General features: G+C 38.9%; 1 protein-coding gene across 1 annotated transcript in view; it reads left to right on the top strand.

Annotated features, from left to right (window-relative positions):
- The window catches only part of WWTR1 (WW domain containing transcription regulator 1), a 135,458-nt gene extending 131,244 nt beyond the window's left edge, over window positions 1-4,214 (top strand). The window contains exon 7 of the mRNA XM_034996825.1: window positions 751-4,214. Coding sequence (XP_034852716.1) covers window positions 751-935 — 185 coding nt within the window. The 3' untranslated portion in view covers window positions 936-4,214. The remainder of the gene's footprint in view (window positions 1-750) is intronic.
- Window positions 4,215-12,468: the final 8,254 nt, after the last annotated feature.

Raw genomic sequence — 12,468 nt, 5'->3', positions numbered from 1 at the left:
GATGATTAAGTGGATTGAGGTAATAGTGGCCTAAACAAAATAAAACAGATCTCATTACAACAAGACTTCTTAGAACCTTCATATGCTCACATACATTGTGACTCGTACACATGGTAAGAAAAGTAGATAGTTGTGGGGTGCCAGGTATATGTGTGTGTGTGTGTGTGTGTGTGTGTAGGGTGATCTGCAGAATTCCCTTTATAAAATACTTTGAAAATGATCCCTAGAGCCATCAATGAAGATAGCTTTTTAATAACGTGGTTAAAGGAAACTCCTCACTACTGTCTTTGAACATAAAGAGGGATGACATAGGTAAATATAAGCTTCACAGTGAAATCCTAAAAGTATAGCTCTGTGTGATAAGGTATTTATTACAGGGAAAGACTCTCTACTCTTTCACAAAATAGCCCTTCATGCATCCGTCATGGGAAGGCACAGATCACAGGTTGGATCCACAGTGCCTTCGCATGCTTCTTTCCTATCTCCTGGGATTATCCATTCTGGGCCCTGTCTACCCAGGACAAATAAAGATTCACCTGGCATCTCTGCATCTCATATGAGTGAGCATCACCAACTCAGTTTCGGGAACGTGGTAGCTGAAATTTTTCACAGAGATGAACTATTTTAGACCAGCAGCAATAGAATCTTCTATTTAAATGGAAGCACTGTGGAAATGAAGGTGAGCATTGGGTCAGCTCTTCAAGAGCTTAACAAACGGAATTAAAATGGTCATCTTCTGTTCTGTTCTAGGGGAAAACGCAGGACAGACACCCATGAACATCAATCCTCAGCAGACCCGCTTCCCTGATTTTCTTGATTGTCTCCCGGGAACAAATGTTGACCTAGGAACTTTGGAGTCTGAAGATCTGATCCCCCTCTTCAATGATGTAGAGTCTGCGCTGAACAAAAGCGAGCCCTTTCTAACCTGGCTGTAATTACTACCATTGTAACTTGGATGAGCCATGACCTGACATTTCCTGGGCCTCTTGGCAAAAAACAATGGAGCAGAGTCAGTCTGCAGGTGTACCACATTCTGCCTCCATGACTCCATGCTCCCTCCTTCCCATGCGGCCAGTTTCATCATTGCCTGGATTCGATTGACAGTAACTTAAGTCAAACAGATAAATGCTCTATTTTCAGTTTCTGCAGGCCTGCATTCCCGTGATTTGCTATGCAGCGTTCTTCTGCAGAACTGAGGATGCAGAATTGCTTCTCTATTTTTCTCTCTGCTGCCCCATGACTAAGCTTGATGGGTGTTAGTTGAAATTTATGCATCAAATTGATTATAAACCATAAAAGCTGACCACAGGCAGTGACTTGTGACAAGCGGCTCGGTCCAGGAAATGTACACAAAATTAGACCTGATTGACGGTTTCAAAAACTGTGTTAATGACAGTAGTACTGGATGCTTTAAAAAAATATTTAACGCGAGCTTTAAAAATCATTGTATGGATAGTACATCTCTGCTGTATGGAATACAATGTAGTTTTGAATCCATGCTGGTTCTGATGGTTCTTTTTACTCTGTATCTGCAAAGGCACACGTGGTCCTATTGTAGTTTGTCCTTCATCATTACTTTACTGCGTAGCATCTAGACAACTCGTCCTTCCAGTGGGAGAGGGGCAGGAATGAGAGTCACAGTTCCTACCCTACAGATCTTATGAAAGAGACCAGTTTGGTACTAATTATGAGCATTTATTAAACAAAACTTTTTTTTTTTAATTACAAGTTGGATTTTTTTTTTAATTGCAACTTAGAATTTGATGTTTATTTTATAAAGCACTATAATTTTGTAGCTGATGACAGAGGGCAGCCAAAAGTTTTTGATAAATCAGTGGCGACTGTATTTTTTTTGTCTTTTGAAACCGTTCTGAAAACATCAGGACGACCTAGCTTTCAACCCGACAGCACACACAGTAAATTGTTGCTTTTTTAATGCTGAAGCCTTATCAGTTTTGCTTTCCAGATTTCAAGCGTTTAAAAGAATCTTATCTATGAAACTGTTTGAAGGATGAAGCAGATCTCTGACTGACGTGTAAAAAAAAAAAAAAAAAGCCCTCTGAAGGGTGTACGGTGGAGACTTGTGTTTCTGAATTCAGTAAAATTGATTCCTAAGTATATTATCCTAACCCTGTTTGCTACAGTTGATATAAAAAGGCATGAAATATGTACTCAATACCTCTTATGTAACCAAAAACATTTTTTTATTAGCTTTTAAGGACTGAGAGAGAGCATCAGGTTCACCCGGTGTGCACTCTGCCTGCATTACCCATGAAGTCCTCAATCGTTGAATATTTTGAACTGACATTATTTATAATCTATGAATTTAATATCTTTCTTGAAAGACATTAATAATTCAGGTCTCTGAGAGGAACCTTCAATTCCCAAGGGGGCTTATCTATTGGGGATCTTAAATAAGATCCTTTTCCATCTACCAGAATAGAGACAGGCAGAATACATTTTATCTGGTTGGAAAGAAGGCAAGTGAAAAGGTCAGAGATGAAGTAGTAAAGTCACGGTCGATAGTGGAAGGATACTAGTTGGGAAATGGAAACAGACAAGTGATAGTACCCCAAAAGCAAGACGAGCAGGATGGTAGGAGAGGTGCCCAAAAGAACAAAGCAACGATTTTCTACTACAGCTTTTATACCAAAAGACTCTGTTGTAGAAGAAAGGGCTTCGGTGCACTTTATGGGGAAGGAGGAGGGGAAGGGCTGGTGTCGCCCTGTCCAAGCTGACGCTGAGCGTGTCTGTGGGCAAGAGCATAAGCCTGCTGTGCTTCCAACACAGGGAAGTGATTTCTTTTTCCTGAAGGACCCATGGTATATGTTCTGATTCCTTTTCTCTCTCTAAGCGCTCTGAGAGAGATCGGGGTAGATGTTTTGTGTTTGCTACTAAATAAGGGAGCACTATTTCTTTTTCTCTTTTGTGAGCAATAATTGCAAAAAGAGTTGTACATTCTTTCTAAGAAAAACAAAAAACAAAAAACAAGGGACCTAACAAAACTGAGCAGTGTTACTGTATTTTTTAAAAATATTTTTATAGACTCCTTTTCAGGTTATTAAGTGTAAAAGAAACAGATACCCCTCTTTTTTAAAGTAGTTAAAACATCGGTGTGATTTGTATTACCAATTTTTAGAAGTAATTTCCTAGTAAGCTGTGGCATTATAAAACACTAGAAGATTTTTTTTTTAGTGAAATTAGTTGAAACATTTATTAATGAACATAACAAATATTATTCCAGAATGAAATATGAACCATGACTACGTGTTTACTAATAGACAAAGCCAGATGTAAGTTTTTTGTTACGTTTTTAAGGCCATAAAATACGGCCTTTGTTAAAGAACACTAAAGCTAGAAATCTGGAAGTAAGAACAACTTTTGAAAGGGTTTTTCCTATTATTGTAAGTGTAAAAACCCCTGCCGAATTCATGATAAGGTGCTATTTATATTTCTTATTATAAAAGAACTGCCAGGATATCTCGTCTTTTCAATCCTAAATCAGTAAATTTCAACATGTCATCTGATAACTTTGCCATGGAAAAGACATATTAAAAATTGAAATGGAGAAACAATTTCAGAGATCTTTCATGCAAGGTATCGATATCCTGACAGAACACATTTTCTTGAAGTAAATACATTGTCAAAACCTGTTTGCAATTCTACTAAGTCCAAGTAATTGTTAGTGTTTCACCGGAGTATTTAGGATGTGAGATGCCATTTCTTTCACTGATTGTACAACATGCGGGAAGCACGTAAGACAGAGTAAAACATTTAGTGCGGGGGGTTGCTCTTGACCCCGGCGTGGTAGAAAAGCTCTCTGTAGAAGGTGAGAGAAGTGTTGCTAATTATAAGTTGTGTTCTTAACAACAAAATTAGAAAGTAACTTCTGAAAGTACAACTTTTATGAAAAAATAAGCTGTTAAAAAAAGGAAATTGTAGATTAATTTAATTGGGAAAATGGGCGATTGACAGAGACCGTTTCCCTAACACACTACATCATTTATGTGCTAGTACTTTTAACTTTTTAAACAAATTTACTTCTACGTTTTGTAATATGACATATGTGTGTTTGTTTTTAATTTAGAATGGTCTGCCTGCAGAAGGGATGCAGCCAAATCAATCATATCAAACCATTTTACCTGGAGTTTGGTACTGGTTTTTACTTCTCTGATTCTGTATAAGAAAAATAAATACAGTTGAATTTCCACTTAGAGCCTTTGTCTTTTCATTATTTGTGTGTGTTCCTTTTACTCAAGGCTTGGGTGGTACTGAAGAAGGGCTTATGTAACTCTCCTGGCAGACAATGAAAGAAAGACAATTTTGTGGGCCAACATTGTTTGGGCTCAAATGTCTGGTCTTCAATATCCTAAATATCCACAGAATCCTGGTTTCCCCTTTATTTGAAGCAACCCCCAAGGGTTGTTTTTTTTTTTAGTGTGTGTATATATATAATTTACATCTTATACATATGATTAATATATAATTTTTTTTTTAATCACACTATCCTCCCAACACCCTCACAGATTGGACTGAGATGTCAGAACTATAGGATTCTCAGTCCTTCCTGTGTTGTTAATGTTATAGCGTGGCTTCTTGTTATCTAAGAACAGCTTATTCATTCTGAGTTTGGGCTTGTGACAGTGTATTTTCTCTGTCCCTTGAGTCCCTTGATTCTCACTGTTGTCATATCCTTGTCCACTCCACAGAAACATTAGGTGAGAGCACTCAGTAAAGAGTGTTTTCAAGCAGGAGCTAAACAACAGAAGAGATGCTGGTGGGAACAGCTTACCAACATTCCAGAGCCTTAAGTCTCATGCATTTGTTTTTAAAAAAAATTTTCTTAATTCCAGGATAATTAATGTACAGTGTTACATTAGTTTCAGGTATACAGTGTAGTGATTCAACAGTTCTCTAACTCAGTACTCATCACGATAAGTGTACTCTTTTTTTTTTTTTTTTTTTTAAGATTTTATTTATTTGCGAGAGAGAGAATGAGAGACAGCATGAGAGGGAGGAGGGTCAGAGGGAGCAGACTCCCCGCCGAGCAGGGAGCCCGATGCGGGACCCGATCCAGGGACTCCAGGATCATGACCTGAGCCGAAGGCAGTCGCTCAACCAACTGAGCCACCCAGGCGCCCCACGATAAGTGTACTCTTAATCCCCATCACCTATTTCCTTCATCCCCTCACCCACCTCCCCTCTGGTAACCATCAGTTTGTTCTCTATAGTTAAGAGTCTGTTTTTTTGTTTGCCTCTTTTTTCTTTGTTTTGCTTTTTAATTTCCACATATAAATGAAATCATATGGTGTTTGTCTTTCTCTGACTTATTTCACTTAGCATTATACCCTCTAGATCCATCCATATTGTAGCAAATGGCAAGATTTAATTCTTTTTTATGGCTGAATAATATTCCAGTGTGTGTGTATACCACCATTTCTTTATCCATTTCATCTATGGACACTTGGGCTGCTTCCATAATTTGGCTGTTGTAAATCATGCTGTAATAAACATAGGGGTGCATACATCTTTTCAAATTAGTGTTTTCATAATTCTTTGTGTAAATACCGAGTAGTGGGATTACTGGATCATAGGGTAGTTCTATTTTTTATTTTTTGAGGAAGCTTCATAGTGTTTTTCACAGTGGCTGCACCAGTTTGCATTCCCATCAATAGTGCACAAGGCTTCCTTTTTCTCCCCATGCTCACCAACACTTGTTTTTGTGTTGATTTTAGCCATTCTGACAGGTGTGAGGTGATACCTCATTGTGGTTTTGATTTGCATTTCCCTGATAATGAGTGATGTTGGGCATCTTTTCATGTGGCTGTTGAGCACCTGTATGTTTTCTTTGGAGAAATGTGTGTTCATGTCTTCTACCCATTTTAGTTGGATTATTCATTTTTTTTGCTGTTGAGTTGTATAAGTTCTTTCTATATTTTGAATACTAACCCCTTATCAGATGTATCATTTGCAGATGATCTTCTCCCATTCAGTAGCTTGTCTTACTTTTGTTGATTGTTGTCTTTGCTGTGCAGAAGCTTTTTATTTCGATGTAGTCTCATGCATTCTTTTTAAAAACCATATTTCATCATCACTGCCAATATAACATGCACTGCTTGTTGAAAATGTTATAAATACTAACATGTATAAGGTAAAAAGTGAAACTTCTCTATCCCCTAAGTCTCACACTTTAAAAAAATATATAAGATTTTATTCCTATAAGTTGGATTTTTTTAACAAGAAAAATAATGATACATGCTATTTTTAAGCTTTCATTTTTTCTCTCTCTTTTTTTTAAAGATTTTATTTATCTGACAGAGACACAGCGAGAGAGGGAACATAAGCAGGGGGAGCCAGAGAGGGAGAAGCAGGCTTCCCACCGAGCAGGGAGCCCGATGCGGGGCTCGATCCCAGGACCCTGGGACCATGACCTGAGCCGAAGGCAGACGCTTAATGACTGAGCCACCCAGGTGCCCCTCATTTTTTCTCTTAATAATAATAATGATATTACTAATAGTTACTGATCCTTTACTATGTGCCAATCACCACGCAAAAACACTTGATATGTATTATCTAATTTAATCTGCATAGTGACCCTATCATTTCAATATTATCCTTACTTTATAGATGAAGAATTTAAGAGGTTAAATCTTTTGCATGAGGTTACACAGTAAGCAACAAATATATCCAAAATCTCATGGGTATCTTTCCATGCCAGGACATTGAGTTGTATACTGGATTATTTTTAACAACTAATATTTTATATGGATGTCCCCTATTGCTAGCCAGTTTTTAGTTTTTGCCTTTATAGACAGTCCTACAGTAACCAGCCCATTCTCGTGTGAATATGGCTGGAGGATAAATTCCAAGAAAAAATCATTACATCATGTGATCTTAAATTTTGATAGATTCTGTTAAATAGTTTTGAAAGGAAGGACTGTGCCAGTTTATACTTCCAATAACAACAAATGCAAAGGCCTGTCTCACCACTGCCAATCTGGAGCTGAATATTGTGTCTTTGTTTTGTTTTGTTTTGAAGATTGAGGAGTTTTCCTATAAACATGCAATTTCAAAAATAAAAATAATCAAATCTGATTTGAATAAACATTAACATTTTGGGGTTTTTTCCCCCCACTGTACATTCCATAAAATATTTGGGAAGATATGTAGAATATATGAAGTTCAAAAATTGAATGAAAAATGTATTTTCTATCAATAAATATAATACAAATTAGTCTCTTCTGTTTTTCTTCCAGCTTTATCAAGATATAATTGACATACTGTATAAGTTTAAGGTGTACGGTGTAGTGATTTTATGTATATATATATATTGGAAAATGATTACCACAATAAGGTTAGTTAATACATGTATCTCCTCACATAGCTACTTTTTTTTTTTTTGTGGTGAGAACTTTTGACTAACTCTTAAGTCTGTATAGATAGAAAATACCGTACTGTTACAGCCTGTATTTCCTTTTTTTTTTCCAGTTTGTATTTCTTGAATTAATAGTGAAATTGATATTTTCATAATACTGTTGTCTATAATGAGTGATGTCAGTTCTCCACCCATATCACCTTAGATTCCTTTTTACTGTTTTGTGCACCCCATCTCCCACCCTGGTGTGTTTTGGCTTCCAACAGCTAATATCTGTGACTTTTAAAAAGGATCGCAGTCACTTTGCTCCCACACGGGCAGAGAGCTAGATGCATAGGAATTCACATTCTACAATACAACCTTTAGCCAATGACAGGTGGGTATGTAACTTACATTTCAAAGTCTCCTGTGGGACCAGGCACAGACTGCCTTCTACAGGACTTGGCCTGAGAGCACACGCTTGCTTTGTTTCCTCCCTTTCCCTGTCCTGTTTACCCCACTCTCTTACCAGTTTCCCTTGTAAATACTCAATTCCTTGAAAAATCCTTTCTTAAATAGTACTTCTTTAGTAAATGACTTGTACATGAGTCCTTGATCAGGGTCTGCTTCTGAGAACCAGACCTGAGCTAGTATCTGGAATATACAACAAGCTTGCATGTTAATGAGAAAAACAGTCCCATAGAAATATGGGCCAAGGATATGAATTGAAAATGTATAGGACAGGGAACTGGGTGCCAAATAACTTGCCAACTTCATTACTAATCAGGAAAATGGAGGGGCGCCTGGGTGGCTCAGACTGTTGAGCGTCTGCCTTCGGCTCAGGTCGTGGTCCCGGGGTCCTGGGGTCGTGGTCCTGGGATCGAGCCCCGCATCGGGCTCCTGGCTCAGCGGGGAGCCTGCTTCTCCCTCTCCCTCTGCCTCTCCCCCTGCTCGTGCTCTCTCTCTCTCTCTCTCTCTCTATCTCTGTGTCTCAAATGAATAAAAACAAAAAAAACAAAAAAAAAACTACTAATCAGGAAAATGGAAATTAGATAGTAGTGATCTACCATTTCATTTCTATCAAACTGCAAAATGAAAAAGACTGAGGACACCATGTGTTAGCTAGGATATGGGGAAACGGGAACTCTTAATGCACTGTTGGGGGGCTGCATAAGTTGATAAAGGCACGAAGGGGGCCACTTGGTCTGTTTTGCTGACCACTATATCCCCATTGTATTCCCCAAGTAAGTGAGTAGTTTCAGCAGGGACAGACAGGGAAGAAGGGCTGGCTGCAAAATAGGGGCTGAGGAACTTCCTAGATGATTTGGTTGAGTAAACAAATCTGTCACCAATCAATGGGGTGACAGGCATTGCCGCCAAACTAGCTCACAGCTGGGACTTGTACATTTATAGTGTATCCAAGTTCCCCTTTTTTTTTCTTTTAGGATTACAATCTTGAAAATTCATTTATTTGTATTTTCAATTAAAAAATTATAGCTGCCGAATTTAGGATTTTTTTCCTTAGGACACAGGTTTTTAAAAATTACAATCAATATTGTGTGGATATCAAAGCTCCTGGATATAAAATTTACTTATCTTCCATTGAGGGCACATATGAAGGTACTATATATGTAAGGTTAAAATCTAGATAATTTCTTTTTTTTAAAGATTTTATTTATTTATTTGAGAGAGAATGAGAGAGCATGAGAGGGGTGAGGGTCAGAGGGAGAAGCAGACTCCTGCTGAGCAGGGAGCCTGATGCGGGACTCGATCCCGGGACTCCAGGATCATGACCTGAGCCGAAGGCAGTTGCTTAACCAACTGAGCCACCCAGGTGCCCCTAGATAATTTCTGATATCTGCCTTGTTGCCCAGAATAGTTTAATATATGCAATGGATTAAAATGAATATAAAATTAAGATCAGACACATTATGTCATGTTAGAAAGACTTTCTGGACGAGTTTCTGGTCACTAGAGCTAGATGGGCTGTGAATTCTGGCCCTAAAACAGAATGGATTTATTCCAGTTATGCCTCAAAAGGTCTGGTACATTAGGGTCCTCAAAGCAGAACTCCTTATAACTTTCTCTGGAATGCCCCCAGATTTCAAGATTCACCAAAACAATTAGCCAATGCATTTTATTTTTTCACTGACTCGGATGGCTTTGAGAAACTGATCAAAGCTTTAGGTGTTGTTCATAGTAAGTTGCTCCCATACACATTTTACAGTTAATTCCAGATGGCTCATAGAGTCACTGAAACTCTTCCATTGGCCTTAGAATTTGCGATTCTTTCCTATAGGCTGTCCTTTGAAATAGGTCCCTTGTAGTAACTTAAAAGTGTGAGATGATAAAGCCTTAACTGTAGTTCACAGAGATGTATAAGTTGTGTTTAGAAATAATAATTTGCAGGGGTCACAGAGTTTACCATCAAGTTTTATATGTCCTAAATGGACCCTTCTGCTTGTAAGACAATAGGTCATATTAGAAATTGAACAAAGTGATGCATGCCTCCTATGTTTGCAGTTTGAGGACCAGAAATAGGGTGACCAAGTGTCCTGGTTTGCTTGGGACAGAAGGGTTTCCCAAGACTCAGGACTTTCAGTATTAAAATTGGGGAAGTCGCAGCGAACTGGGAAAGTTGGAAAGTATGCATCATGTACTCGTTGGCAGGACCGGCTACATAATTTGTGGGACCCAGTGCAGAATGAAAACATGGGGCCTTGCTCAAATGTATTAAGAATTGACAGTAGAGCATTAAACTGTGGGGCTCCTGTGAGGGTGGGGCCCTCTGTAATTGCACAGGACATGTCCTGAAGCCAGCCCCATTCATTGCAATCCTGCAAATCAAAGGATTTCCTGTGCTAGTATATCTCTCTGTAAGAATAAGAAAGAAGAGGCTGACAAAAAAAAAAAAGGGGGGTAATTACAAAACTGGGAGCTCAGTGTAGGGAATGAAGAAGAGGAGTGAACAACCTCAAATAAGACACGGAGCGTGAGCCTTAGCTTCAAGGAGTTTCCCAGGCATTTCAGGGAAATGGCATACACGAAAGCCCCAAATTTTGAGTGCTGAGAAAGTCCATGTCTTTGGAGGGAGAGTGTAGGAAGGCCATGAGGCAGGAGGTGAGTAAATAAATAAAACAGATGGAGATAATCCTCGAAGGGGCTCGAATGCTTTGTTCCAGAGTTGGACTTTAGCCTGTATAATGGAAGCCATGGAGAGTTTTCCAATAGTAGAATGACCTAAGGAAAACAGGTGGAAAAGTGAAGATGTATTGGAATGGAGAGAAGTTGGCCCTCTCTGAGGACAAGGGCCTATTTGGTGCCGTGAGGATAGGAAGAAATTGATATGGCCTCTGCCTCCAAGAAGATAATACCCTACTATGTATTTAGCATCAGGTGTGTGCCAGCCGAGTTGAGGAGCGAGAGAGATTGCTTGGGGCTTGCTGGTGAGGAGGTAGGACAGGGGGAGCAGGGATGTGGCACTGGTAAATGAAGGCATGGGAGCACAGATGGAAAACAATATACATGTTGACAACCCACTGTGTTCCAGGAACTGGGTGTCACTATTTCCTCCGAGTGTGTATCTGTGTGTTTATTGCGGTACCCTGACACTTTTAGAGTCATTTAGGCAGAATTGAAATCTTTATAATATTGAGTCTTTCTATTCAATTCAATCTGTTTTCTTAACATCCTCAAAGAATGAGAGTTGAAGATGGGTAGACAAAAAAAAAACAAACTCCCGTAAAACCTCAGTCTTGGAAGTCAGGCGCTTGGGCCAGCTCTATCAGAAATGACAGATATACACTTGACCCTTGAACAACACATGGAATTGGGGGCGTCAACCCCCAATGCAGTTAAAAATCTTCAGAAAACTTTTGACTCCCCCAAAACTTAACTACTAATAGCCTACTGTTGACCGGAAGCCTTCCCAATAGCAAAAACAGCAAATTAATGCATTATTTCATATGTTATATGTATTCTTACAATAATGTAAGCTAGAGAAAATAAAACATTATTAAAGAAAATCATAAGGAAGAGAAAACACATTTACAGTACAGTACTGTATTTATTAAAAACAAACAGACCATGTATAAGTGGACCCAGGCAGTTCAAACTTGTACTGTTCAAGGGTCAATTGTAATTGTAATCTCTGGAAATCCACTTAACTTTCCTGGGTATCATTTCTTATTTTCCTTAGCTGTAAAATGCTCATTTTCTCCTGGCACTAAAATCCTCCCATTCTGTAATCTTTCTTAGTGTTTGAACAGATTTCTACATTGAGGAGATAGGTGGATTTGTGTCATGTACATAAGAACACTCTTTTTCTTATAGCATTTTTTGAGAATCCAATAGTTATAATAGACTGGAGAATGAGAAACTGATATTTTAACTATGACTCTAATCCCCCAAAGTGGTATAATTTCAGCAAGCACGTTCATCACTGCCCAACCAGGGGGCCTGACATTTCCACCATTGAGATTTAGGGACTATTCCAGAAAAAGGTCCCACTCAAGTACCTTACTTGGATAATGATGATGTGACTAAGTGGTCTATAAATGGAGAAAATTAATTTACAGGATTAGCAAGTGATTAATAATCAGTAATCCTGGGGCGCCTGAGTGGCTCAGTTGGTTAAGTGTCTGTCTTCAGCTCAGGTCACGATCCCGGAGTCTGGGATCAAGCTCTGCATCGGGGTCCCTGCTCAGTGGGGAGCCTGCTTCTCCCTCTGCCATGGCCCCTGCTCCTTCTCTCTCTCTCAAGTAAATAAATACAATCTTTAAAATAAAATCAGTAATCCCTTACACTTTGGGAAGAGAATCCATTTATGGAATTAGCATAGAGTAAAATAAGAGTTTGAGAGAATAAGAGGGAAGCCCTAACAGGGAAGGGTGAGGTCCAGCACATTCCACGCAGCATTGCCAGTCCTGGAGAGGTGGGTGTGTGAGCATTAAGAAAGGGCATGTGTGGGCAGTCTCCTTTACAAATTTGCCGGGGGCTCCATTCCTCCAACAGTTAAGGAGTTCCATACCACGCAGCTATTAATTAACACAGTGGCCTTAGCCAAGTCTCTTACAGTTTTTCTTTACATGTAAAATTGGCTATTATAATAAAAG

This window comes from Mirounga leonina, unplaced genomic scaffold (genome assembly GCF_011800145.1).
Source record: "Mirounga leonina isolate KUSES-001 unplaced genomic scaffold, KU_Mleo_1.0 Mir_115, whole genome shotgun sequence".
Lineage (NCBI taxonomy): Eukaryota > Metazoa > Chordata > Mammalia > Carnivora > Phocidae > Mirounga > Mirounga leonina.
Note: the sequence above shows the minus strand (reverse complement) of the source record. Positions and strands in the feature narration are given on the sequence as shown.